This window comes from Melanostigma gelatinosum, assembly GCF_949748355.1.
Source record: "Melanostigma gelatinosum genome assembly, chromosome: 17".
Classification (NCBI taxonomy): domain Eukaryota; kingdom Metazoa; phylum Chordata; class Actinopteri; order Perciformes; family Zoarcidae; genus Melanostigma; species Melanostigma gelatinosum.
This window is the reverse complement of record NC_136650.1, coordinates 17,897,176-17,924,470: the sequence shown is the minus strand read 5'-3', so window position 1 is coordinate 17,924,470 and position 27,295 is coordinate 17,897,176. Positions and strand designations below refer to the sequence as shown.

The following is a 27,295-nucleotide window of genomic DNA, read 5'->3' as shown; positions in this document are numbered from 1 at the left end:
AGTCTGATGACAGATAAGCCTCTGGGGGCAAGGGACTATATTTGTGGGGCTCCGGTAGGCAGAGGATACGTTTGTTTTGCTTGTGCTGCTCATTGTTTACAGTCAGATTAGCAACTTGAGATGCAAAATTGGATTTGGAGTTCAATTGTTTCACCAGTAGTCAGTATAAAAGTTAATTTTAAACCAAAACAAGCTAAATCATCTTCAGACAATAGCCGGTGGCTTCCATGATTGCATTTCGGCTATTGTGCTTCACCTGTTTTGCTCCACACACAGACTGTTTAACTGCATTCAGCCTGCAACGTGATTAGTGAATATACTCAGTCTACAAACTGAAACCAGAGTGCCAACATTCAATGCCAAAATCCTGCCCTGTTGCCAACATATTCTACATGTGAATGCAGCATCTGTTGACAGAGAGTATGTAGCACGAGAACATTGTGGTGACTTAAGATAAAGACTTCTAGTATTGCGCTTTGGAAGCTTATATTGGTCTAACCCTTAAAGATTAGGCTTGAGATAAAGTTGTTTGTCCGACATGTCGTCCAAGAACGTCAAAAAGGCTAAAGTGTTCATACGTGTTCCTTAGAACAGTGGGCCAAAAAGCCTGCCGTCCTCGAACTCTCCAAGAACTCCGAGTGTAATGCGTGTCTTTGTCATTTTTGACACAATGAATCGTACAAGAATGTGACGATTGAAAAGCTTGAGAAAGATATTCAACCCCTGTCTTTCACACCATCAGTGAAAGACAGGGAAGAGTAGACACGATTATCAGACAAATGTTGGATACAGCTTCTTCTTTCAACCTCAGTACTCAAAAACAGCCTAATGCCACCAAAACGTGGCATTAGGTTTGGTCAGGTGGTTGCTGATTTAAGTCTGCATTTGGCCAATTCAAGGCTGGTATTTCTGCAGTTCTTGTACGGATGATTTTCTCTGGACAACATTTTATATTCAGCTGTCACATCGGCACTGCTATTGATACAAATCTAAAGAAACCCAGCTCTAGTATATGATAGATGTTGATGTCAGGTATTTTGTCGCATCAGCATCATTCATATGAATACTGAGGGCAAAAATACCCCCACCTTTGTAGAATAGCGAGGTCTCAAGCCTGTTCTCCTTTTGTTGTGTTAATCCCACAAGTCATTTTCTGTAATTGAAAAACACATCTTTGCGTGAGTGTCTGTGTGTTCATATACTGTATGTAATTCAACAAGCATAGGCAGGAGTAATAAAAAGCAACAATAAAACCACGAATCTAAAATGTATCCACCTTGGTCTCAAAATCTTTAGTCTCTGGAAGATTGAAAGCTGCAGGCTTTTGATTTCCATCTCAGCTCAGCTGTGGCAGCAGTTTTTCATCTCCGGATTTCCAGCTTTGTCATTGTTCAGAGTGCAGAAACATGGGTGTGATTAATAGAGTCTATAATGCACCAAGCTCATATACCGCCCTCCTTTAGTGCACACTGTCATAAATATAGAAAAAAAGACAGAAATAATACATGCAAGCAGCAAGTGGATGGATAGGTTTCGACATGAGGAAAACATAAACAACATGCTGCTTCATTGGATTAAACCACTGCAATCGTCAAACCTTGTTGGTTTAATAAAGGAAGGAGGTAAAGATAAAGCAGACTTTAAAATACAGCCGGATGAAGACTTATTGTCTGGATTGTAATTACCCTCTTGGACGTATCCTGCTTTAAAGAATACAACCATGTTAATCAATGGAAACAAAATAAAATAACTTCAGTGGTACATATACTACAGACGTTGTGTTGCACAGAAGCTGGAGTCAAACCAGCTTACAGACAAATAGCAGTTTGATCGAGGCAATGTTTAGGGCTGGATTTAGCCTGATCCCGACTTAGCCCCCACCACCCCAGGAGCATGCACCATGTAAGCCTGATATCAACTGGAATATAAAATGTATTTAACACTGGATTTTGACTTAGGGCCCTTTCTCAATAACCTGGTGACCTCATAACTTAAGGAAACACCAACGTTATTACAATTCATCGTGCTGGGAATATTCATCTTACCGTCAAGTAACGCGTTATCTTATACCGCTTAGCTTTATGCAACGGTTTTGGGATACAGTAGCAGCTGTGCGTGTGTCTCGCAGTTGCTCTGTTCTGTATTAAATCTTCCTTTTCTCCTCCTACTCGTTCTGCTGTTGAGGGGTGTTGTGCTTGTTTTTAGACCTTGTCGGGTGTCAACAAAACTCGAGTGGGATGCTATGAGAGAGTGTCTTCGCACCAACAGGATCTCATTATTTTCAAGGTGCCCTGGGTCCTCAGGGAACAGCAGAGCTTTTCCCACTTGATAGGAGACAAAGAGAGGTAGCCTGAGTAGTAGCGGCATGCTAATTTCTTTCCACTTGCTCTATTAACTCGATTTAGGATTGCTATTAGTGCAGAATGAGAAAATGCCTTATTTACCAAAATGAAGTTTCATTTTCAAAGGTTTTAGGTAAGAAAGCTGCTAAAATTTAAACCCAAGCGTCTCTGAAACATCTGTAAGAGTTTAGGTACATCTGATGGAACTTGTTAAACAGAGGTTAAAACAGGTTAAAAGAAGCGAAAACTCAAGTCAGAGAGGAGGAAGGGGGGGGGGACAAAGTGAGATGAGATCATGCAAGTGTATTATGCAGACTCCTAAACTGTCTGAGCGTTGCCTAATTCATCACTGTCGCTTTCGGTGAGTGTGTGTGTGTGTGTGTGTGTTAGTTACGGTACAGCGGAGCATCTGCGCGGTGGCCACCGGCTCCTGATTGATCACCCTTCTGCAGACCAAAGGTGCACATTCCTGGAGCCATGTGCACCCACGGGTGCCTCAGAGCCTTGATTAAGGCAGAGGCGACCCCAGAAATGTGTGCCACCAGAGGCTTCACCCTCCGACGCGTTGTTCTTTCTCTTTCATTGTTCTTTCTCTTTCATTCTCTCTCTGTCTTTAGATTAATCATCAGACCCCCCCGTTCACACATTTGCTCATTCTTTCTTTATTTTTTCCCACTCCGCCCATCTCTTGTCCAGCCGCTCTTCGTTTTTTTACTCTTTTTTAAAAATTATTATTTGAAAAATAATGAATAAGATACTTTATTATTTTTTTAGTTTTTTACTCACCTCCTGCTTTCTCTTCTGTCCAATCTGCCCTTCTAAGTCTTTCCAGTCTGGGCTTTTTCTCTTCTACATCTCCTTACAAGGCTACACTTGGGGGGTTTTTGTCAGACAAGTGATGATGAAGTGATCATTGTCACCAAAATCACTTATGTGACCCCGCTTCAGTGCTCCAAATCTAAAAATTAAGCTCAGTCTAGTATTAGTAGATCCTTTTATTTACCACATCTGCTAATTTGTCAGGAACAAATGTTCTTTAATTACAGTTTGTTTCACGTTTAGCTCAATAGACCATTCACACTTCACAAGAGCTCAAAGTTCAGTTCACACATTAAAATGAACTACTTCAGTTTAATTTCCTCAGTTTATTATTATATTTTGTTTAACTGGTCGGATGCTGTGATGTTTAATTCATTATTGTTAAAACCCTCACACATAAAACCAGGCACATGATAGGAGCGCACAGAACGGTATCTGCGAGCACACAAGCATCCTCGTGAGGACATTTCTGCTCAGCGTGCACAAATTCGCTCATCAAGTTGACTTTTGAAACCTTGGCGATGATGTAACAGTCAGCGGCTGATGTCTCCGCGCCGTTCATTGCACCAGCAGTGCCGCTCTAAAAACAACGGGAGCGCGTGAGAGCCCACGTTCAGTCGTCGGTAACAGATGTTCAGTTCACCGTTGACCGAAAACATTTCAATACCGTCACACAACACGAGCAGTAGACAATTCAAAGTCATGAATAAATAAATACGAACATTCAGTCTCAGCTTTCCATTCTTTCTCCAGAAACAACACAGACTCAAGACGAATGAATGTTGTAGGAAACTTGTTTTAGAATATGTTGAACCTTCCAAACAATCCACACAAAACATCGAGCAGGTAACTTCTCAATCCCGACTTAGGATAATCGAGCTGGGATTGCATCTTTGAGCCGGTTCTCTTCTTGGTCAGTTTCTCGTTCGCAGTCTGACCTGAGCAATGACAACTCGACCATTTACTGAAGCGTGATCAGAAAGAATTGGACTTATAAGAGTCTCAGACAGAATTTCCAATTATCAAACGCTCCACTTCCTGCTTTAGTTGTAACCAAAGTGTCCCATGCCTCACTCAGTAAGAACAGCCAACCTGATAGATTGACTGATCTGGGGAGTGACGCGAGACAAGATTCTTTGTGACAGCTGACAAAATCATGCCGCCGACAGGTCGCTTAAGTCATCATGTTTTTAACTGGACCGGTCAAAGGTTTGAAGGGAAAATCCATACTGAATGAAAAGCTGCAGATATTTAGACTGTGCCAGCTGATGGGCAACACCTGCTCTGACAACACTGATTGGGGAGAACGGCATACAGTACGACATTTCTGTTCTCGTCTGATTTAGTGAGCATTTAAAGGGCAAACTGACGCAACAGTTACTACTAAATGCTGGTGTTTTCCTTTTCTTCTTCCTCCTCCTTCATCGCCATCTCTGCTGCGCTGCTATCTCTGGGAGCGGCGGCTGATGGCTGTGAATTTGTCTTCCATTGGAATGGAGTGTTCCCTAGGAGTGTCACCGGCTCCAATCATACGGATGCTATTACATCCCGTCGACATTACATTATTTATCTTCCCGCCTGACACCCATCACCCGTAGTGACTGCTCCGCAGCCCCGCTGACATCCCAGCTGTCACCCCACTGCCGCAGTCCATTCGCCCCACATTAACATCTCCCGATCTACGGGGGCACCCAAGCATGCACTTTCCCCACTTCTTACTCAGTTGGAAGGACCCCAACCCCCCCCCCCCCCCCCCCCCACACACACACACACACACACACACGCTTACGCAGAGGAGGTGGGATTTGTGTAAAGCTGTGGAAGGATTAGAGAAGATCATTAGAAAGTGTGGAAATAGTTTCCTCCTCCTCCTCAATCAGTCAGTGCAATAAAACAATAAGTCAGGCCTGCTTTTCATGTACAATTTGAGAATTTTGATAATTATTTCAAAGAACTTCAAAGGGCTATAATGGAAAAAAGAAAATGCCAGAAGTCCAAGTACATCAGTTACAGTGCTGGCACTTGGTTCAGAAATAACACACGGCCTGCCTGGCGTATATCCAACAGGAATGCAATCGCCACATAACCGCACACTCTCTCTCTCTCTCTCGCTCTCTCTCTCTCTCACACAAACACAGGTCAAGGGGCAGTGCTGTATTGTTTCCCATCTCTTGAGGTTTTCCTGCACCGTCTCTCTGAGTGTCTTCCAAGCCCTCTCTCCTGTCATGGATTAATTGGATTTTTGACCCAGTTCCAGTCTGCTCCCCTCCTTCTCCTTGTGCTCCGCTTGGGCGCTGTCATGAGATTGTGTAAAAAGTGTGTGTGTGTGTGTTGGGAGGAGGGGGGGGGGGGTCATCAACCGTGTGTAGAGGATTTAGTGTGTCGCTGGTTACCTCGTTCCCAGTCTGTTGCGACCCTTTGTCTCCCTGCTACCCCTCATAGAAGGGCAACAGCCGGCGGACAAAGCCGGACTCCCTCTTTGAACCCCTCTACACACACACACACACACACACACACACACACACACACACACACACACACACACGCACACACACACACACACACACACACAAAGACGTGTATTCCCCCTCCTTCCCCTCTCAATTCCACCCACTTGCTGCCTTGTCACAACAGCCACTGCCGCGGCCGGCGCAGTTGTTCTCCTGCCATGTTTTGGGACCACGCTAGGGGGCTGTTGGCGTTACGTTCATCTGTAGTGCTCTGCACAGAGAGCCAGTAAAGGAGGAGAGATGAGGAATTATCCCAACTGTACGTCTCTCCGTTTTTATTTGCTCTTCTACCCGTCGCCCTAAATCTGGCCTCCCTGCTCTCTGTAATAAAACTGGCCATCTTGGGAGGCCTATTGCTGCTTCGCCTGTGCCCGATCATGCATTATTGTCCAAACTGATTATTTTTGTCATCCGCTCCCAAGCACATTTCACAATCGAGCGCGTGACCTTGCTGCGAACATGCTCCTCTTTGGCAGGGAAAGAACTAATGAATGTAGTTGCCGCGGCTTTGTGTGGGTTTTTTCATCTCTGCGTTTGCTTGTAATTACGGACCTGAGGCGGGTGCGGGGTCAGCTTCCTCAGCCCCTTTATGGACATTTGTCTGCTCTCCTGCCGTGATTTGTAGTCAGTCGCACGACTCCGCTCGCACTATTAGCGAATCCCAGGATTAAGAGTTCCGCTCATAAATGTCAGATGATTGATTCGACAACAGCGTGCTTTTTCCCCTCCCGACTTCAGCCGAGATGCTTATCATGCTGATTTATTACTATTGATTTCAATTTCCAAGGCTTTATTTGCTGGAAGCTGTACCATTAAAACTGCAGCCACACAGGATATGAATTAAGATGCCAGGGATTACAAACGCCTTTCAATTGTGTCAGGCAGAGCAATGCCTTTTGAACGAGCAACACTGTGGAAGTTAAATGAACGCAAAGTAATGGCTGCTTTTTGTTTGGCCCGTTTGAATCACGCAGCCTGGCTATTGGCTGGTTTTGTGTCTCCTCGCGGGCCAATTGGGTTGAAGCGGAGGGGGGGTTTTGAATAACTCACAGCCACGGCGTTGTGTGTGGCACGTTAAGCCGTTGGTCCGTTGGCTGCAAGTCCCAAAAGGGATTTGAAAGGGCCCTGTCAGTTAACGGTCAGCCTTCCAACGGCACATTTCAATTTGAAACCACCCTGCTTCTTCAATCCAATAGGGTGCCATGCGTTGCTGCTTGTGATTGGGAACGCATACAGGTTCATTGTTATTTTGAAGGGCCTCAGTGAATGTTGCAGGCCAGTATTAGTGTGCCCCCTACTGCCAGACTGAAGCCCCCGAACGTGTCTGCTCACAGACTGAGGGCTATTTTTTTGAAATTCAAAAATGATTCTTGTCTTTGAAATGAAGAGGCTCCGAAGATGGCTTACAGGGATAACAGGATTCATTTTGGCATACTGTCAGTCAGTAAAGATGTACTATCTCTGTAATTGTGTGCTCATTGTAGAACTAATTCGACTCTTTTTATTTTACTGGGTTTTAATTCAAACAAAAGTTGGTTTTTATGAAGCCCCAAACTATTAAACATTTTAAATATGAAAATCAAATATATAAAAATAATGTGTGTACATATATATAACATATAATATTCCAATTGAGCTTGAGTTTATTGGATTGTCCACATGCTATGTCTTTTATTTATATGACCATGTATCAAACCCGAAGTGATACTGTCATACTCGCATTGCTGCTGTACTTACAGATTCCACATCCATGCATTTCAGCATTTCCCAGCCCACGCTAACGCTGGCTGACAATATGTTCCTGGGGTCAGGCTTCGTTGGCTGGGTCAAGGAAGGGACAGGTGGAGGGAAAGAAGTGCTGGTCTTTGCAGCTTGAAGGTGATCTGGACCAGATGGTCGCCTCTCTCCTCCAGATGCACTTTACGTTTCCATATCCGCCACTGGCACAAAGTAGGACTGTCACAGATAGGGCCTTATCGCAGCCACTCTGTATGTGGAGGTGGGTGGGACTGGGACCTGCATTGGGCCTTGATCCAGCCTGGCAGATCCAATACTGCCCCCCCCCCCCCCCCTCGCGTCCTCCCTCCTCCACCACACAGATGCTGCAGCTCTGCACTGCGGCAACGGATGAAAATCTGATTTTAGGCTATTGGCCTCAAACTTCCCACGATCCCTGTCATTGAAGGGCAAATACATCCAAGAAACAGGCTTATCTTGATCGGAGATGGGTTTTTCGTGGAATGGAGGACTTTGTTTGTCTTTGTCAAGCAGCACGGCAGTCGAGGACTCGGGAGCATCTCGACCGCAGGACCCGGTTTTGTTGATTAGCCTCTTCCTCCTCTTACCTCAGGTCACCTGAGCACCTGTTCTCATGTTGCGTTGTGCCTTGCACTTACAGGATGTTGTTAAGTCTCCTCTTTCCCTCACCTCTTTGTAAGACTTGATGTCTGAGACATTTCAACGCTGCTACATTACGGCCACTCAAGCTGTTTCTCTCTGCAGCTCGAGCACACGTCCATTAGGAGTCGTCAGGAAAATAACAAATAAACAGGAGTCACAGCTACAGATAATTTAGTTTTTTCGCATTTAGCACTATTTTTTTTGTTCTTTCATTCATGATCAGTTTGTTCGTCAGTGAGACTGTGTGTTTGCTGTATCCGTCATTGTTGGTTAAGGCTACGCAAAACACTCGACAATCTATACATTCAAATGTTAATGAAATGTCTTGAAAATCATGCTTTCATTTGCATGGACTGAAAACAAAGAAAATAACTTAACTGAAATAAATGTGTCTGGAGGGGAAAATGTTTTGCATATTTATATTTTTCAAACAGTAAAATCAAAAAGCCCATTATACAAACTCCTATAATGGTGGACAGTAACATGTATTAGTACTTAAACACATTATTATTTTAAATGTGATTGCATCTGTTCTGTCTTTTTAAGCATCACGTATGCTTCTCTGTGTACTCATAATTCTAAAGGTCCCCATACATCACTCCCTTCAAGGAAATGAGGCTCCTTAGGCGGAGAGCTCCGTCCTACTGTAACCTGTTTGTCCAGGAAGTCCCTGCACAAGCTCTGATCCTCTACAGCTCATAACTCTACAGAGCAGAAGAAAGCAGCAGGGTCTGGGAAATGACATGCTCTGTTTACTAAATGACCAGAGAAACCTCGAAGAAATAGGGCAGACAGAGCGAGGAACACCGGGCATGGAAGAGCAGAGCAAAGGCCTCCGGGATGGTGAGATGAAACGAACAGTCGATCACAGGAGTTAGATGAAGAGGCTGAGGGCGGGTGGTATATATCAAGATGCAGCAGTGGGGCGGGGAGCTGGTCGTGGTATGAGGGGAGATAGTCAGCCCGCACGTTGTCGTTGGGCGGCCGCTAATGCATTATTGATCCCCCCCCGCATCCTGCGTCCGCTTCCATCCACTCCTGCCTTGTCAGCTGGCCTGGACGCTGACTGACTGACTGTGTTCAGGGTTGAGGTTAGGGTCAGGATTAGATTTATTTTTGGGAAAGCCTGAGTCCATGCTGCGGGCAACAGCGAGAAGTTCATCTTTTATTACTCAGCAAGCGTTGCTTCAAGGGAGACTTTGCTAAAGTGAGGGCGGTCAGTGAGTCAGTGAGAAAAGTTGGCCAGAGCAAAACTTTTTTCATCTGCCACGGGCGAACAATCAAATTGCTATTTTTTTTTTTTTTTTTTCGACTGCCGAAACAAATCAATGATTGTGTTTTACGAACAATAATCGACCCTGGCAAGTACAAAATGAGCTAAACGCATGTCAAAGTGTTCTTGACTTTTTCTTAATTTATTTTAAAAAATTGCATAAATGTGCCTATGAAACATTCTCTCCACCAAAGACTGTACAGCTTTGTTTTTTTTGGGATTCCAGAGCGCCACACCTATTTCCGGCTGTTGTCTTCATGAGCCATCAGCTAAGTGCTACCCCCGGTCCCCTCTTTTGACTTTAACAATGGCTGCACAAATAGAAGCAATCCCAGGGGTAAGCCGAGCACATACTGATGATGGTGGTGTTTTTTCCCCAGCGTGACATCACACCGTGGGTCAGCTCCAAATGACTGATAGGAGAAACTGGTGAAACAGATTATCCGTGTTTTTAACGGCCAGACGTATTAATTTGGGCAGCAAATGTAACCCAAGGCTGTTATCGATCCTCAGACTCTAGTCGATGCTTCTCGAAGGCCAACAAGACTTTATTACAATCCCGGTTTTAGCTTTGTAGCCTTGGGTATTCATTTGTAACTGTTTTCATGATTGTAAAAATAATTGCTCACCTATTGGAATGCAAATATCTTAAAAATAAGTTCAATATGGCAATAAGAACACGCGGTCAGACCATTAATCCACCCAAACATTCGAGTCTTGTTTTCCAGAATATTCACACTTTTATTTTATACAATTGTATGACTGAGCTCTTCCAGTCATTTAAATGAAAAACAAATGATTTTAAATAAAAACAGACCTGTTGTTGAAGGTCTGAGGTCAATTAGCGGCTTGTCACCCAAATGACAATAGCTGGTCCACTGTAAAGGTCGGTCCACCTTAAAGGTCGGTCCACCTTAAGTGAACCTGGGTTTTTGCTAACTTCAGGGCTAACCGCCTTCACTTCAATTCGCAGGTGGCAAGCAAGACACTGGTGCTTGTCTTAGGTCTTGAGACGTTGTTGCATTTATTCACCAACAAATAAACTGTGCACACGCTGCACTGCTACGTTCACAGCCATTTGCACGGACAATGTTGGCACGTTTTTCTCAGTATGTGGTGCTAAACGCTGCATCTTGGCATCGCCATTTGAAAAACTCGGCTGTGATCCTGCTGTTGTGTCCAGGTTGTGTGCCGGGCTCTTGTGTCTGACCAGGGGAATTCATTAGCTGGTGTTGTCAGCTGCAGTCAGACTTGTGTTGTTTGCGCGACGTTTAGGCTCTGTCAGTGTCGCATTCATGGCCAGCTGCTGTTGGTTTGCAGATTTCCCATTTGCACGGTGTAAGCACTGTGTCACTTTGTAAATGGCAAAATCTGCATTGCCTTTTGGCTCCAGTAAACGAGCCCCAGCCCCAGTGTGCTCCTGCCAGCTGAAGAGATCACACGCTGCAGCCAGAAATACAGAGAGGAGCAAACAGCGAGACCAATCTGTGCCCTCCCAATCATCTACGCTCGCTGTACTTCACTTCACTTGTACATGCAACATCATCTGAGCTCACCGTGGCTCCGGGTTGCAATGTTGGAAAAAGAAAAAAAAGTAATAACAGACAAAAAGCAAATGAAGATCTGAAAGAGCAAATTCACAGGCCGAATTGAAAATCTTGGATGACCTTCTGCAAATGCCCTGGAGGAGGGTGGTCGAGGAAAATAGTCCAGCTCACTCTCACCCATCACGGAAATCTCACGACATCGGCGGGAAAGCGGACTGTTAGAGTGCGGGGTGGAGGCGGGGTGGTTGGGAGTGAGAAAATGTTCGATACAAACTTGATTAAAATGCAGCAGGTTTTGCTTGGCCTTTTCCCAGGAAAGATGGTGTTGTCATTGTGCAGAATAGGGCCGCCTGAGTTATACACAGCGTTATTGATGGCAGCGGAGGAAAGCTAACGGAAAAAAAACGACGTCGACAAAACATAAAGATAAAAGCGCTCAGTATCTCTCCCTCTCTCCTGGCTGCACTTCCCCGCCCCTTCCTTTTCACTTTCGGCTGCTGTGCGTTTTTTCTTCGTGTAAGTGTGATAAAAGCGGGCAGACCTATGACTCAGGTTCCCGCTCCGCATTCTGATATGAATTCAGGGCGCTGAAGGCCGTCCCCTAATCTCTTAATGCATGTTCCCTCGCCCTTGGCAGGGTCATGGGAGAAATAGATGGGGCGTTATCAGCTTTTATGGATTCATGGAGAATTTCTCTGCATTGGGTGTATTTATTATTTTTTATTTTTTTTACACCAACCTGTTCCTGCGTGTACTGTACATGTCTCTGTGTGTGTGTCATGAAGTATGTTGAGTAAGGTTATCAGAGCCAGTAATATCTTCATGAATTTTTATCAAGTTTCTAATTATGGCATCAATCATGTTCACTGACTCCATCGAGCTGAAATGAGAAGAGACGCTGGGCCTGTTTTGACCAATTGCCACGAGTGTGCTAACCTTCAGCAGCTGATTTCTCATCTCTTCTCTTACACTTCAATGTAATACACACAAAGAGGGAATGTCAAATTCGGACTTTTCTCAAGTAAAGCCCCAAGTAAGAGTACATGTTTAAAGCTGCACGTATCAATATTTTGACGGACACCGGTGAGGAGTTAGCTGGAGAACGTAGCGAAACACTGAGCAGCTAAAGAGGGCAGATTTCTCAGCGTGAATATTATATTCATTCAATTCATATTGCTCTGATGGGCAACTAGTTGCTAACACATGAGCCATGACTCTGTTGCATTGTACGGAGAGGTGTTTCCTTTTATTTGACCATTGATATGAAAAGGTTGCACCAAATAATCATAACCTTCATGAAGCTAGGATCTCAGGAAACTGTCGTATTGGATTTAATGTAGTAAATATAATATGTTTTTGTGTTTTGGACTCGAGACAGTTGGTGACATCACCTTGTGCTCTGGAATATTGCGATGGGCATTTTTACTGTTTACTGACGTTTCCGAATGATTAATCGAGAAAATAATCTGCAGATTAAAAGATTCAATTCCTTATTCACTCTCACTGTTTACAGAGAGCTTAGAAATGAGACTAATAAACTCAGAACATGAAGAGTTTGTGCAGAATATTGTTAGTGGCACAGACGTCTGAGCTCTTAGATCCGTGGCGCGAGAGTTTCCCATCATGCAAAGAGGTATTGCTGTACCTGGATCTTCCACCTGCAGTCTCACGCGGCTATCGTTGCTGGTGTCAGTGTGGCGTCACAGCAAGTCACAGATTCATCTTGCTGCCAATGCATTGCTGTGGTGATCGACAGTGATCAATTGTGAGCAGGCTTTGACTCATCTCACATCAGCTTACATCAAGTTGAGAAGCTAAAGACGCCGTTTCATAGCAGCTGTACATCTTCTTACACAAAGCAGTTTACTGGCTTGTTCTTCTGTCTTCCAACCACCAGGTGGCTTCAGCTGAAACAAAACGCAGACGAGAGCTTACAATAACAGAGATACTGTCGAGGCAATGTCGATGTTTGGTTTACCACAGTTGCTTAAAGATATTTGAATATAATGAGAATACCAGCACTGCTGTAGCTGAGGCTACAGGATGCGTCTTCACTGTCTCGCCCTCATTTTTCCCGAGTGCAGTCCTGTCATAAGAACAGTTGGAGACTTGCCCTACAACAATGAGGGGGTCCAGCTCTCGTAGCTGAAGAAAAAGCAATTTAGCCACAGAGCCCCCCCGAGAGCTTGCACATCAAAGCAGCAGCGGTGATGGTTCTGTGGGAGGTGGGAGGTGGGCGGGGGGGGGGGGGGGACTAAGCCAGAGCCTGCCCGGCTTCGCCTCACGAGAAGGTGAGGGAGAGGAAAATATCAGCGATGTCCAAGAATACAGCGGGATCTCAAAGGCCAGCAGCGGCCTGTTATCACAGGATATCTCTGTCGGTTTAACGTCTCATCCGTGCGTTTGGTGCAGGGAAGATGGAGCCGAGGGAGGGAGCAGAGAGTGGTCAGGGTGGCTTTGTCTGACATGCATTTTAAGGCTCTTTATGTGCAGGTTGTCCATGGACCTGACCTGAATTATGTTTTGTTTTTTTGTTGCTTTTCTTCTTCCTCCTGTCACTCTGACCAAGCAAACAAGGCACACTCCAGGCCAAACAGTAAACCAGACTCCAGGTGACTTTTGAAAACTAAATGATGCAACTTTATCACTGTTGAGGCTTTAAAAAAAACACTTGATAAGGCTTTGCCTCAATAACAAGCTGCAGTCACAAGAAACACAACTCTAAAATAACAGCGGGAATTATTTACTGGACTGTTTCTTTACTTGACAGCAGAAAAACAGACGGCGAACCTTTTGTGTGGGAGTGAAACAACATGCTATTTATGCTTGCTTAGGTATGTTTGCGTTTCAGAGAATTTGGACGAAAAGGAGCTGGTGAAGGATCAGGAGATGAAAGAAGTGGAAGTGAAAAAGGAGGCAGAGGAAATGAATTGAGGAAGAGGAATGACGGGGGAGGTTAAAAAGAGGAAGCCAGTTCTTTCTCTCGGGAAGGTCAACAGGGCTTGGATCGGAGTCTGCTTTTGGGCCTGTAAACTGTGTGTGAAGAGAGTGTGTGTGTGAGGAGAGTGTGTGCGCGCTGATATGTGTCCTGCATGTGAGTATTACAGCCATCTCTCTGGTTTAAGCATTCCCTCGGTTGCCATTATGGCTTAATACCGGTGCCAGTGTGATTAATGGCAGGAGGCAGGGCTCTGATTGCGCTCTTGCTCAGAGTACGAAGGCAAAACTACACTACCCACGATCCCACGGCCACCTCGCGCCGACAGCACCGAATGTGAAGGTTATGAGCGCAATTAGGACTCTCTCCTGCTGGCATCAAAGAGTCGATGTGATGTTGATGATGATTGGAAGATTAGAAGTCAGGGAGGAGAACCACGTGATCCCCAAGGCCACTTTAACCAGTCCAAGGTAATGAACACAGACAGCTTACTGCCCGTCCTTTTGTCTCCTTGTGTTTCTCTTCAACCCTGTTGAACATTTATTCATGAAGTTACAAAGAAAGAAAGATGTTTTGAGTGCAGAAGTTCTGAATGGATGATTTGAATGGGTGATGAGAAAAACAGAAATCGCTCAAGGCTGCGGATTTGAACTTTGTTTCAGGGAACCGCTTTCTTATGAATACCCAAATTAAAAAGGGATCACATGAATACCGGTAATTAACATTCTATCCACTCAACCTTCAATGTTTCTGGAGCTGTATTTCAAACTTTTATGACTTTTTATTCATTTAAAATGTTGCGCAAGGCAATTTCTGAAATTTTGGTAAAATAACTGAATCATTGTGTGTCCATCCTTATCTGAAGATGAGAGGTCGTGACAAGATTACACAATACATCATGCACCAGTAGAGATATCTCTTTTTGCAGCATTTGTGTCTTTTTTATAAATGAATCTTATTTCTTCTAATCCACTTGTATCATGTGTTTTTTTTTGAATAGCAGTTATGGAAAAAGAGACGGGCTAGACCTGGAACAAGTTTGGGGTGTGTCGGATTCCGTCAGCTTTTGTCGCATCTCTTTTCGTCTTCTATTTATATATTCATACATTTTTGCCACCTCAGCTGATCGTAAAACATTTATCAGCTTTTTATTCCCCTTTCTGGCATTTGTGTTGTTGCGACAGTGTCTGTTTGAGTCGTGTTTCTCTGACTCAAACAACAATAAAAGGCAAACGCAATAATAAAAGGAAAAATGCAAATTGTAAAATGTCTGTGATGAGTCTCTGTTTTCCTGACTTATTTCCCAAGCCACCACATAGAAGGGCATACAGAAGTACTTCCTCCTTTGATTTTGAACATTGTCTAATGAGAAAACAGTGGCATTTTGTATGCGCTTATTAAAACCACATTAAAACCAGGTAATAGTTGAGCAGTGAAAACAATTCACAGACGCTGTGATGTTAAAACATTCTCTGGAAGAAAGGAAGGATCTTTTCTTGAGTTTAGTGTACATATGTATTTTTATATTTGATCGTGTGTAGACTTTGCATTACATTCATTTGGCTTGATGTTTTTCTCCAAATGTGGATTTATACTGTATGCAGTGTATTCAGCCTACCCAGGAATAAGAGTTAGATCTGGCGAAAGAAATTGTGACTGCATCTCTCCCAAACAAATAACTAAGAGCGTGTTCAGTGCTACAGAGTCCTCAGAAGTTTTTTTCCCCTCCAGCACCAAGTTCCAGTTGGAGGATCTGGCCTTCTCACAAGGCTCGATTAGAATGACGAGCATGTCCGACTTTTCTTTTCTTTTTGCCTTTTCTTGCCGAGTGTGACATTGCCTGATGCGTCCGATTCTCCTGCTCTCAAACCTTTGCGCGTCAGACAGGCTGTAAGAAGTACGATTGGTCTGACCTCTCTTTGGGCCGAGTCATGGCAGGACCACTTGGTTTGAGATAGCGACCATCTAAATATACGTGAACGCTGGATGACCTGATCCCCGTGTCTGTTGTTTTGCACAGTCCATGTCTGGCTCGTAATCCAGAGTCACAAAAACATTGATTTTAATGAGGAAATAAAACCTACATTTGACATAAGGGGTGAGATCATTTTGAAATCTTGAATGGAGACATGTTATGCTCATTTTCAGGTACTTGTGTTTTGGATTTCTTTTAGAACGTGTCAAGTGTTTTGATGCTTTTACGCTCTTTGTACAACGTCTAGACCTGGTTTATGATGAAAAAAAGACATTGGACATCACATTTTATGATATGTGACGAATAGTTTTAAAGGTGCAACTTTTTTTCCTGATGGTTTTCAGGATGTATTCCAATTTACATTTTATTTCGAGACACGATGTGTTATTTTTAGAGGTGAAAAGGCATCGACTTGTGGCCTAGACTACAAATGAGCTTACAAAGTCATTTTTTTCCAGTTTTTGTTTTTCACTTTAAATTGAGCTTCCCCTGAAGGCCACAGTCAAAGGCAAAGCTCCCCCCCCCCCTCCATTCCCCCTCCCGTCCATTGTGGTGCTCCTCTCGCGGCCACGGGATCTCTGCTGTGCTGCCGCGATGAGAGAGCCAGCAGTGACTCTGTGAACCTCAGTCCAAAATGAAAGGCCAATCTGACACTCAGCGCTGCGGCTTTCAACACGCCAGATCTGAGGCAGCGCGGCAAAACTGATAAAAGCCTCGTGAAAGCAGGAAGAAGCAGAGACTGACCAAATGCGGACAAATAGCCAGAGAGGATCACACAGATGTTCTGGGAAACAACCTTGAGCCTGTCAACCTTGGCTCTCAGACTCCTTTTAGGGGTTTCAAAAAAAGAGGCAGATGTTCTTCAGCGGGTGAAAACTAACATGACATATCTATCCTGGGTTGTGTTACAGGTGAAGCCCAAAGAGTTGTATCTTGTTATTTTCTTATACTTCAGGTCAATCAGCGCTTATCTGGCAGGTGAAGATGCTGAAGTTGCTGCTATTTATGAAGTGTATAGAGGTATGGAAGTACCCTGGCAAGGTCCTTGTGTTTTATTCACACGGAACTTTCACACAGCTCTTTTTACCTGTTCAAGTTCCTCTCAGTAAGCTGCCAATAATAACTGAAATGTAAAATGAGCAGTATTTGATATTTCCGCATACAGTCGTCTGACGTGTCCTTGTCTTCCGTCGTCCCCTCCAGGGTCCTTCATGATGGTCAACTCCTCGCAGCATTTCGGGGGCCAGCGAGCTCAGCTGCTCCTGCTCCCCCTCAGCGAGAACGACACCCACTGCATCCAGTTCAGCTACTTCCTGTACAGCCGCGACGGCCACAGCCCCGGGGACCTGCAGGTCTACGTCCGGGTTAACGGGGGCCCCAAGGGCAGCGCTGTGTGGAACATCTCGGGCTCCCAGGGCCGCCAGTGGCACCAGGTGGAGCTCGCCGTCAGCACTTTCTGGCCCAGTGAATACCAGGTGAGAGTTAAACAAATATAGGACCTGCAGTGATTACGCCCACCAACACCAAGGTTGGAGTAGTTATGTTTTCATATATATAATCATCATATTGGTGGAGATATGCGGGATCTGAAAACCTATTTTCTCAGCTTTTTACGACTGAGGAGGACCTACACGCACACAAAATGATGTGCTGAAGTGAGAACACACTGTTGTCTAAATGGTGCTCTGTGCTGGAGGGTAATTACAGATTTACAAAATCAAACAACAGCGTAAACACCCACACATGCCCACCACAGTTTGTCCAGAGTCCAACACTGTTTTAACTGTATCTCTAAAAAAGAACAAACGCTGTCAAATGCTCCCATTATTTCAGATTCATTTTTGTTACATAGAAGAGAAAGAACATTTGTAGCTCCAAGCCATTTTAAACTTGCAGCGCTGTTCTTCTTCTGTCCAATATATGTGAATTTGACATAAACACCGGAGCACTGTCACTTGTAGTTAATGGAGCACAGCACAGATCAGTTTGCTCTTCATGGAGACGACTGCTGAGCTTGTAAAAACAATTGTCTTTCTAACTTTTTCCTTCTAAAGTTTTAAAAGAATAACTTTTAAACTCGGGGTATTAAGTTTGACAGACGTAGGGATTAAGGAAGGATCTAAGGAAAGATGCTACAGAGTTGAATTATGGGAAGTGTAGGATCTATTGGTTTTGGCGCACTAGGGACTAAAAGTCAGGATATCGCTGCTGCTTCGATCTTTTTTTAATCTGTTTCTTGTGAGTTCCCAACTTTGTGGAAGTGCAAAATGAATTTCTGGCGTTGCCCTTCAAAAATCCAATACCGTCCTATCGGCTTTGCTGACAATGTTAGTAAACTGATAGCTAAGTAATGAGTTGATTGACAGAAAACTGATTGTCATATTGATAACGGATTAGTTACTTTAGTGGTTTATCGACTTAAATAATCACACACAGTCACAGCTTCACAAATGGATACTTACAAAGGATTTTCTTATCCGTCACAGCTTCATTTCTTATCAATGTGAAATGACTATATTTGATATGCAACTCGGGCTGAATAAGACATTAGAGTGGGTTCTGCTAAATTGTGATGATGTATTAAATGGTAAACGGCTTCATCAGTTCGTCTACCTGTGATATGATGAGTGAGGCTGCATTGGGATGAAATCGTCATGTCATGCCGTTGTTTTGTAAAATTGTAGCCGAACTAAACGAGCGTGTTTTAGTGTTTTTTGTTAGCATGCTGGACCACCAGCTGCTCCACTGAGCTGCTCGGTGGTCTCAGTACAGAACCGTGGCTATACTGGCGGCCTCAGCAGCTGTATCATCATCCCCTATCCTTCAAACCACATGCAAAAATGAGCTAATTGCATCTGTGTCGTATATCACAGTGGCTCAATAGGTGTATAATTACAGTGGGCGACTGTTTGCATTGTATCTTTGTTTATTCGTCAATGTACCTGCGTGCTGCATTGTAATCAATAGCTCCGTTTGAAGCCTGGATTGTCGATGCTGCATTATTAGCGCTGTTGCGTAGCTTGTGAGAGTCTGATGACTGGATGCAGCCCTGCCTCACCTCATTACGGGCAATAATTTATTCCCTAACGCTCTCTTTCTTCCCACTAAGCCTGCTGCCTCCTACAACCCCCCCCCCCCCCCCCCACCCACCCACCCACCCAACAGAACAGACGTTAATGAGAAGGCAGTGGCTGGCGTAAGGGATTGTGGGATCGTGGGTCCGCCGAACAGTCAATTGACCTCAATTCCATGCGAACCTCGGTGCGGGGGAGCGGGCCTGGTGTTTGCTTCCATAACCTTGGAGCACTCTGGGCCCCATCTCAATAAATCAAGAGCCAGTTAATGAGATTAGAGGGCTGCACAGATCAATGGGGACAGCTTGCGCTTCACCATCCTCAGCTCTCCTGTCCTGAGCGACTCTCACAAATAGCCAAACTGATTTAAAGTAATGATTTTTCTTCTCGCCTGTGTAGACGTTGGAAGTTTGTCTGCCGCGCACCATAGGCTGAGGAGGAGGAAGTGGAGGCAGGGGGGGGGGGGGTTGGGGTTGGGGGTGGGGGGGAGGCTGAGGTGTACGATCAGACAAGACGGCCCGCGCGGGGAGTTTGCTTTGCGCCGCAGTGTTTGGACAGGCGTGCATAAGCAATGCAATCTACTACTCTGGTGATGTATGTCCAAGCTGCCTGAGTGATGAGCAGGCGCTGTTCTCTAAAGTCTTCCCGCCCGGAGTGTAGACACAGAACAGATTGCTTTATTTGTCTTATAAACCTGGCTGATCGGCAGCACATAATGAAGCACGTAAAGCTGTGCAGATGAGTGAGGAGCCTTAAACATAAGCCTGAAGGAACAAAGTATGTCAATCTGCTGTGCGGAGAGGGACGGGAGTGAGGCTTGGAGTGCCTTTTTTTGCCTTTTTTTTTTTGCCTTTTTTTTTTTTTTTTGTGTTCCCCTCTTCCTTTTTTGCCCAGGGAAAGCTCTTTCTCGCCTCAGCAGCTCCTGCTGCTACCACTCAAAGCTCAGCGTAGGCCCCACAGGGCTCCACTCATCCATCGATAACGATCACTGTCCAGCACTCCCAGCCAACAGATCAGCCCCTGCAGGCCGCAGAGGAGCAGCTCCACCTAGAGAGAAAAGACTACCACTTCAGAGGGCTTGGAGGAGAAAGTGTGTGTGTGTGTGTGTGGCTGCTGGTGGTAGTGGCGATTGAGATTAAAAAAAAATATATATATATATCTAGTGATCAGCGAGCATCAACACCCTCAGGAAAGACAGACTGCCTCAGAGATATGTTGGACTGTGATCAACCGTTGCATTTTGCTTTTGCTGATATGATCTTTCAAAATTCAATGCCAATATTTCTGGGTTTCAAATGGCCATTGTTGAAGGCGTATTTTGTGCTATAAATGAGAAGCTTTTCTGCTGCATCCCACCACTTACGTGATGGCAGATTCATTACTGGTGGAACTGCGTCGCCTGTCAACAGTGTAAAGGAATAGCGACGTTTTGGCACACTGTCAAATTCTTCCATTTAGCCATTAAAAGGGAACGTTAATGATTTATTAATGCACTTCCATAAAGTTGGGGAACTCACAAGAGACCGATAAAAAAGAAGAAGAAGGTAGATACCCTGACTCAAACCCTCAAAACGCTGAATCCTACTTTTTCCACAATGCAACCAATATCATTTCTTCTTTAGAGAGTTTAATAGCACTGATATCTACAGTATACCGTTGCTTAAACGTGTACTGGCTGACACTCTGACTCCATGCATGTGTCATCTGGCTGAGTTCACGACCTCGCCATCTTTAGATAGTCATGGCATTGAATGACAGAAGAGAACATTGATCAGACTGGTTCACTCTCTCCCTGTCAGCCTGGATTTGGGAAGTAAAATAGGTGTTAAAGAGGTGCTCTTTTGCAAACGCTGGCTCCTCTCCTTTAAAATGTATTTGACTTTTTACTCCAGGCTTCACTCCCTGGCCGTTTTTTCCTGCTTATCCCACCATCTTCATTCCCAGTGCATCTCGCCATTAGGTCGCCTTCTCTCTTATCTTTCCCCTCTCTCTCTCTCTCTCTCTCTCTCTCTCTCTCTCTCTCTCTCTCTCTCTCTCTCTCTCTCTCTCTCTTTTGCTTACATATTGTCATGTTTTTTTCTTAACCCGTCACCTTCCTTCACCCAGGCAGTGAAGCAGTGTTGCAAAAATAAGGTTCGATAAACCTATTAGCTTTAGTCATAAGGGAAAGTACCACCAGCAAGGACCACAGCAAGGTCCGGTCCTTGGATTTTAAAGTTGTAATTCATGAAAATTCATAGAATCAATCCCATATTGTCTTTTGATATATTTACATCCAGTCATTACGTCTCTAAAAAGTACTTTTTTATTCACGGTCGCGTCCGCCATTCCTGCCCTGCGTTCAGATTGCCTGCCGAACCACAAGGGGTTCACAGGAAACTATGCATGCAGGTAATTCAGTGCAATTTTTACCTAATTGACATCAGCCTCGCTGTTTCGTGTGTGTGCATGCCGTGCAGAGGGATACAGAATGGTTAAACAGGGAAAATCGAGGTGAGTAAATTGGCTCCCCCCGCAGTCCCCCGCTTCGATTATTGGCTTGCTGCTGTTGACGTGTAGTCACCGAGAGGTGAGGTCTTTGCCGCTCCACGCCATTTAAAAAGAGAGGACGTGTGTTGATCTCTGACAGTGAATCGTGGAATTGTGCCAAATCTGTAATTTCACAGTTCCAGGTTACAAACATCCCCACATCAACAGAAAGTCAGGTGAATGACGTTTTCCACACGATCAAGCTTTGTGTAAACATTTTCTAATTGACAGAAATCTTGTTCCTGTGACGGGTCAGGGAGGTTCTTTTGGGACTGAAACAATTTTCACGGTCTAGTTAAAGTCTGATTTGAGACGTGTTTTGAGTGGTTAAATGAAAAGAGTGATGTTACTGCTGACCCTTTCATTTGTTCGTGTTTTTCTTTTTTTCATTTTAGAGTACTTGCAATCGCCTGCCTTCTTGTTCGCCCTCCATTTTAACACATCTAGTGAGAAACGAATGAGGATATGCACTGAAGTTGAGCCAAAGAAATAATAAAAATTCATCTTCCCCCCCCCCCCAACACACACACACAGCACACACACAGCACGCTGCAGTGGAACTACTGCGCGCCTCACTTTATTTCTTCCGCCTGCAGAGACAAGATGGCAGGTGCAATTGCGCGTCGTACATTTCAATGTTTCACTGCCACATCGTCGATACGGATCAATAGTGTTGGCCTCATGCTAGCTGGAGAAATTAACAGAACACTGTTGCAATATTTGTTCAGCGTTTATTTCATCAAAGTCGTCTCGGAGATTGATGGCGTCCACAAATCAACTGAGAGCTTTATCACTGATGCAAACGCATAAATAATTCCTGCAGCGCTATGATGAAAACTAAAAGTTCAACATATTTAATTACTGTTCAAATCTTATTTTTAATGGAATCCCTTTTACTGCCACCACTGGTTTTATGTATTCACTGAGAGGCCTCCTGGGTTGTACTATGGATTTTTTGTTACTCTACACTATCAATTCTGCGGCATTGAATTTTATGAGCCAAACACGACACAACAGGAGGCGCATATTAACATGCTTGCACGCTTTTTAACATCACATGTGACTGTCCAGCTGCGTTCGTCTCCTCAAACTGTCGACACCGCTGTTCTTGTGCCAGAACTTTTTCCGGATTCAAATTTGTTTCTCGTGTCATTTCCTTTGGTCGCTGACGATGACACCCGGGTAGATGGCACCCTGCTGCTTGCAGTAAACCAAACCTTGATTCACACTTCACAGATTGTGCCTTTGCAGTGATACAGGCCTCTTTTTTTTGTTGTTGTTGCTCATCACAACAAAAGCCTGAGAGAGGCTGAGGAAAGCTGGAGAATGACATCGCCTTCAACTGGATACTCTCAATTGGACAAATCTCTCTCTTATAGTCTTTGCAGAAATCGATTTTCGTTGTGTGAGTACTGGAAAAGGGTGAAACTTTGCGATCAAATATTAAAGATGCTATCAGGCCCCGTCATGACAAACAATATCAGTGTGGCTTAAGGTCCCCCCCCCCCCCATCTACTTTCAATCTCCTCCTCCTATGCCAGGTGTTTCTCCCACTATCTTTGCCTGCCCTGTTGTTTTTTTCTCCGTACATCTTTTTATATCTCCTCGCTACGGCGGCCCTGACAGCCCAACACACTGCAACATAACAAAAGACAAATAGACAGCACTCAAGCAGATGAGGAAAAACCTCTTGGCGAATTCAATAACACAATAGCACAACATTTAGGAAAAAAACAAAAAAAGCTGCAAAAGAAATAAAACAATGGCAAATACATTTGAGACATCCAGGAATGTATGAACAATATGGAGACAGGAAACACAGCCAAATACATAAAAACACAGCCAAACACAAGATTACACTGGAAATACAGAAAACACAATCAAATAAAGAAACAAGTTGCAAATACACACAGAACCACCAAACAACCAAATACAGAAACTTGCTTGTGTTGTGTTGTCTGTATTTGCGGCAACTTTTTATCATTTGGTTGTGTTGTCAGTTTGGCAATTGGTGAAGGTTTTATCTGTTTGCTACATGTTTTCTGCAGCGCATTGAGCTCTCAGGGCCACCGTACCGGCTCCACTGCGCTCCTCAAACATTCAGCAAATCGTTTCATTTTCACTGCCCTGCGTTGTATGTGCAGAGTGGAAGGGGATGCTGTTTTTAACCATTTGCATAATATCTGGTGTTTGTGCGCAGCTATCGGATGCCAAGTTCGTCGATGTCTGGCACAGTCACAGTCACAGTCAAGCACTTTTCTTTGAAGTGAGGGCAGATGCAGAGGAGCTCAATGATTGCTCAAAGCGCGAGGCTGAGGGAATCAATGGTGGTAGGTGCGTTGACGCTTGATGTATTGAAGAGTTAATCGGTCTGACGTCTCTAATGGCCCGACATAGGAATGGAAAAATAAAAAAAGAAATGAGTGGAACGAAAGCCTTAGTGTGTATCCATCTGCCAAGGCCTTTTTGTGGTATTGATTGGCCCTTGGCACTTAAAGCCTGATGCATTGTCAACATCGCAATCTATTGCCCGTCAGAGTCACAGTCTGGCTTCCACTGGACTTTGGCATAGATAAGTACACGTAGTAAGTGTGGGCAAAACAGTAGCTGCCACACACACACACACACACACACACAATGTAGTCACATGTTTCATCTAAGCAGTTGTTAATGCACTCAACCCTTAAGTTCAGAGTTTGTCATGCTGCAGCCGTTATAAGTGAAGAGTGTCTTGATTGAGGCTCCGCTGACTGTAATTACTACTCGGAAACCCAGAATGACTTTGTCGCACTCTGGGAGGCCTCCCGATTCACTTTGAGGCGCTGCATGCTCCCGGCTCATTTAGATGACAAAGTGAATATTTAGGCTGCGTTTAAGGACTTCTGCTGCTGCCGTATGGATTGATAAAAGGGTCACAAGAGGGATTTATTCATGTTGTTTGCACTATATGGCTTGGTGAGCTGGGACTTGAAGACTCAATTATTTTTGTTTGTTTGTTTTGCCGTTTGCAAGTGCTTCAAAAGTGAACCTTCACCTATGGATTCTAAAGTAGCAGGTTGTCTCTTCGCTTTTATGATTTTAGTTTTCAGGCTTGTTTATCAATGAGCATGGAACCACAAGTACTTTGTTTCCTGTTGTCTTTTTAGCTTATGTGTTGTTTTTTGTTGTTGTTTACAGTACGTTGCAATATGTATTGTTGGACATGTGTAATTGAACAATGACGTACAAGCTGAACAGATTGCTGTGCCTCGCTCCACATTTCACTGCTGAGTGTCTTTGAATCAGAGTGACAGCTTTGTGCACTGGGGTTCAATTCATAGTCTTCAAGTCTAAGTAAGTGTCCATGTAAATCAACTTTTATTGCACATTACACCGTTTATTTACCCCGTCCTAGTATTTAAAACAGGGGGCAGCTAATCTACAGCGCCCGGGGAGCAGTTTAGAGGTTCGGTGCTCAAGGGCACCTCAGAGGCAAACTGGCACCTCTCCAGCTACCAGTCCCCACTCCGAGCTGGTCCGTGCTGGGACCTGAACAGGCGCCCGTCCTGGCAAGTCCCAACGGACTAAGCTACTGCAGGTGGCTAGAGACAGTTGCATTTGTACTATTGATTTCCGTGGAGACTTTTAGTATCTTGTGGTCTAATTGCTTTTGAAATCATGTTGACTGTATGCCCATCAAACACTGCAAGGTCAATAAAATAATGCACCAAAGATGCTTCGAATAAACTCTCAACACACTTGCTCTCTGAGTTATTTGATAAGCCTTGTCCACCAGCCTAAGGGGGGGGGGGAAGCAAATTGATAGCAATTGACATTATGAGCTTAACATTCACCTAATGCTGTAGAACATGTCTGAGCTGTGATAGTAAGATTTATTACAGTATATACTCAGAATATCCCAAAAGTCATCTTAGCAAGAAGTGTACAATCAATAGTCACTCACTGAGAGCTAACTAATATGCATTTTGCAGAAAAGAACATGCAAATTTAGACGCCTACTGATACGATTTACCTTCGCTCAACTGAAACCACAAACTGTCAGGTGCCTTGCATTCGGATCAGTTCAGGCCAGTGTTGGTGCAGATCTTGGCATCCGTGCCATTTTTTTTTTCCTCCTGTTTAACCTTTAGCTTTATATCACAAGATAGTGGCTCTAAAGATGTCTTGTTTTTGGATTCTGAGGGGCTTCTGCAAATATATTCTTTGATAGCTGTAAAAGTAAAACTGGACCAGAAATACAAGAAACTCTCCAGATTACCATTTTAATGGCAGTCGTACGTTTTACAACCGAGCCTTCTTTTAAATGTACGGTGGAATTAATGGAAAAATCTGTTCATGTCAGTTCGTGACAGGCCTTTGGACCCCATCCCCCTAATTTCCGATATTGTCAGTCTACCTGCCACTCAAGATGTAATGGTCTGCAGTCATTTCATTTATCCATTGTCTCCACAGGTCATCTTTGAAGGGGCCGTTTCCGAAGAACGACAGGGCTACATCGCCTTGGACGACATTGTGCTGCTCAATTACCCTTGTTGTAAGTACCCGTTCTGCACTGCTCATACATAGCATACCTGCTAACCTTTTACTGAGCCCGGGGAGAGTGGTCGGCTGAACAACGAAAAAAAACCCCGGGCCAGGAAACTGCTCCTGAAGTTTCCTGGCCCGGGGTTTTTTTTCGTGATTGAAGACGATGAGCCAATCCGGCTGACAGGGGGGCAACTGAGGCACATTACCTGTCCGAGTGTCACAGCCACAATAACACAGCAGGAAGCTTCTCTTTTGTCCGGGGCACAATGGCTGACCTTTCCCTCTGATCGCAATGCTCACAGTCGGGTGCTTTTAGAGCTAATGGGATGGTACAGGCAGGAAAAGGACAGTTAGTGGTTGTACTTTGATCCTCTCTGGAAGTTTTCTTTTCTTTGTCATCACTTGGATATCAAGGGGTTTGGAGCTTTATGGGCGCCGGTAGTGTTACATTATGTGCTGTTCTGTTCTGTTCTGATTACACCATTATACCCCCCTCAATCCTTTAGTACTCAGGCTCCGTGTAGATGTTCATAACAAACTCTTTTCTTTCACTGCTGTGCTGTTTTCAAGATGATTAGCACTTTTGGACGCCATGGACAAGAGCCACATCGGCTGTAATTGGTCTCCCTGGAAGTAGTCGTCATTGTTCAAGCTGCACTGAACCATGCTGGCTTGTAAAAAGACATAACATGGAGTCAGAACAGAAAATAATATGATTTGAAAATGTGTCATTTTGGGCTTTTTATTAAATAACGGTTCGAACAATAATTGTGATATAATGCGGTGTTTATTAGACTCCACACATATACAGTATAGATAATTGTTTTTGTGTCTATTATTATTGGTTGACTTAATATGCGTGTGTTTAATTCCAGTTGTTTCAGTGAGGGTTTCATTGCAGAGGCAGAGGTGGAAAGAATATTGTGCTGTTTTTAGGGTTTTCTAGCATATAGTTGCTCCAATTTATATGTTAAAGCTGCAAACCTTGCTTCGCTCTGCACTGGCCTTCTGTGAGAACGGTAACAGTGATAATGTAGGGGATTCATTAGCTCATGAAATGCAGATATCCCTTTTCTGGCTCTACTAAAAAAAATCAGGCAGGCCGCACGAAATAAATCCTTGAACCCTGTCTGGGAAGCAAGCAGATGAACCGAAATAACATTTTCTAAAACCATCGCAAAACTTATTTCTGTATTTTTTTTCACCCAAGCTCATCTCAAAGTTTTGATACCTTGAACTCTGTCACCATGTTCTCAAAGTTGCAGGATGCATTTCCATGGTGGTTGTCAATGGTGTGTTTGGGTTGGTATAGCGTTGCCAGGTTCGGCTGGGTTTAGCCTTGTTGCCAGATGGTGGCACTC

The 27,295-nt window shown here is 44.2% G+C and overlaps 1 protein-coding gene across 3 annotated transcripts in view; it reads left to right on the top strand.

Annotated features, from left to right (window-relative positions):
* ptprua (protein tyrosine phosphatase receptor type Ua) overlaps positions 1-27,295 on the top strand; it is a 163,104-nt gene that overhangs the window by 67,601 nt on the left and 68,208 nt on the right. For 2 of the 3 annotated variants that reach the window (XM_079288297.1, XM_079288296.1), the window contains exons 3-4: positions 17,008-17,279; positions 25,860-25,941. In XM_079288297.1, coding sequence (XP_079144423.1) covers positions 17,008-17,279; positions 25,860-25,941 — 354 coding nt within the window. Of the gene's footprint in view, positions 1-17,007; positions 17,280-25,859; positions 25,942-27,295 lie in introns of those variants that run through there. The other variant, XM_079288298.1, reaches the window with a different exon arrangement.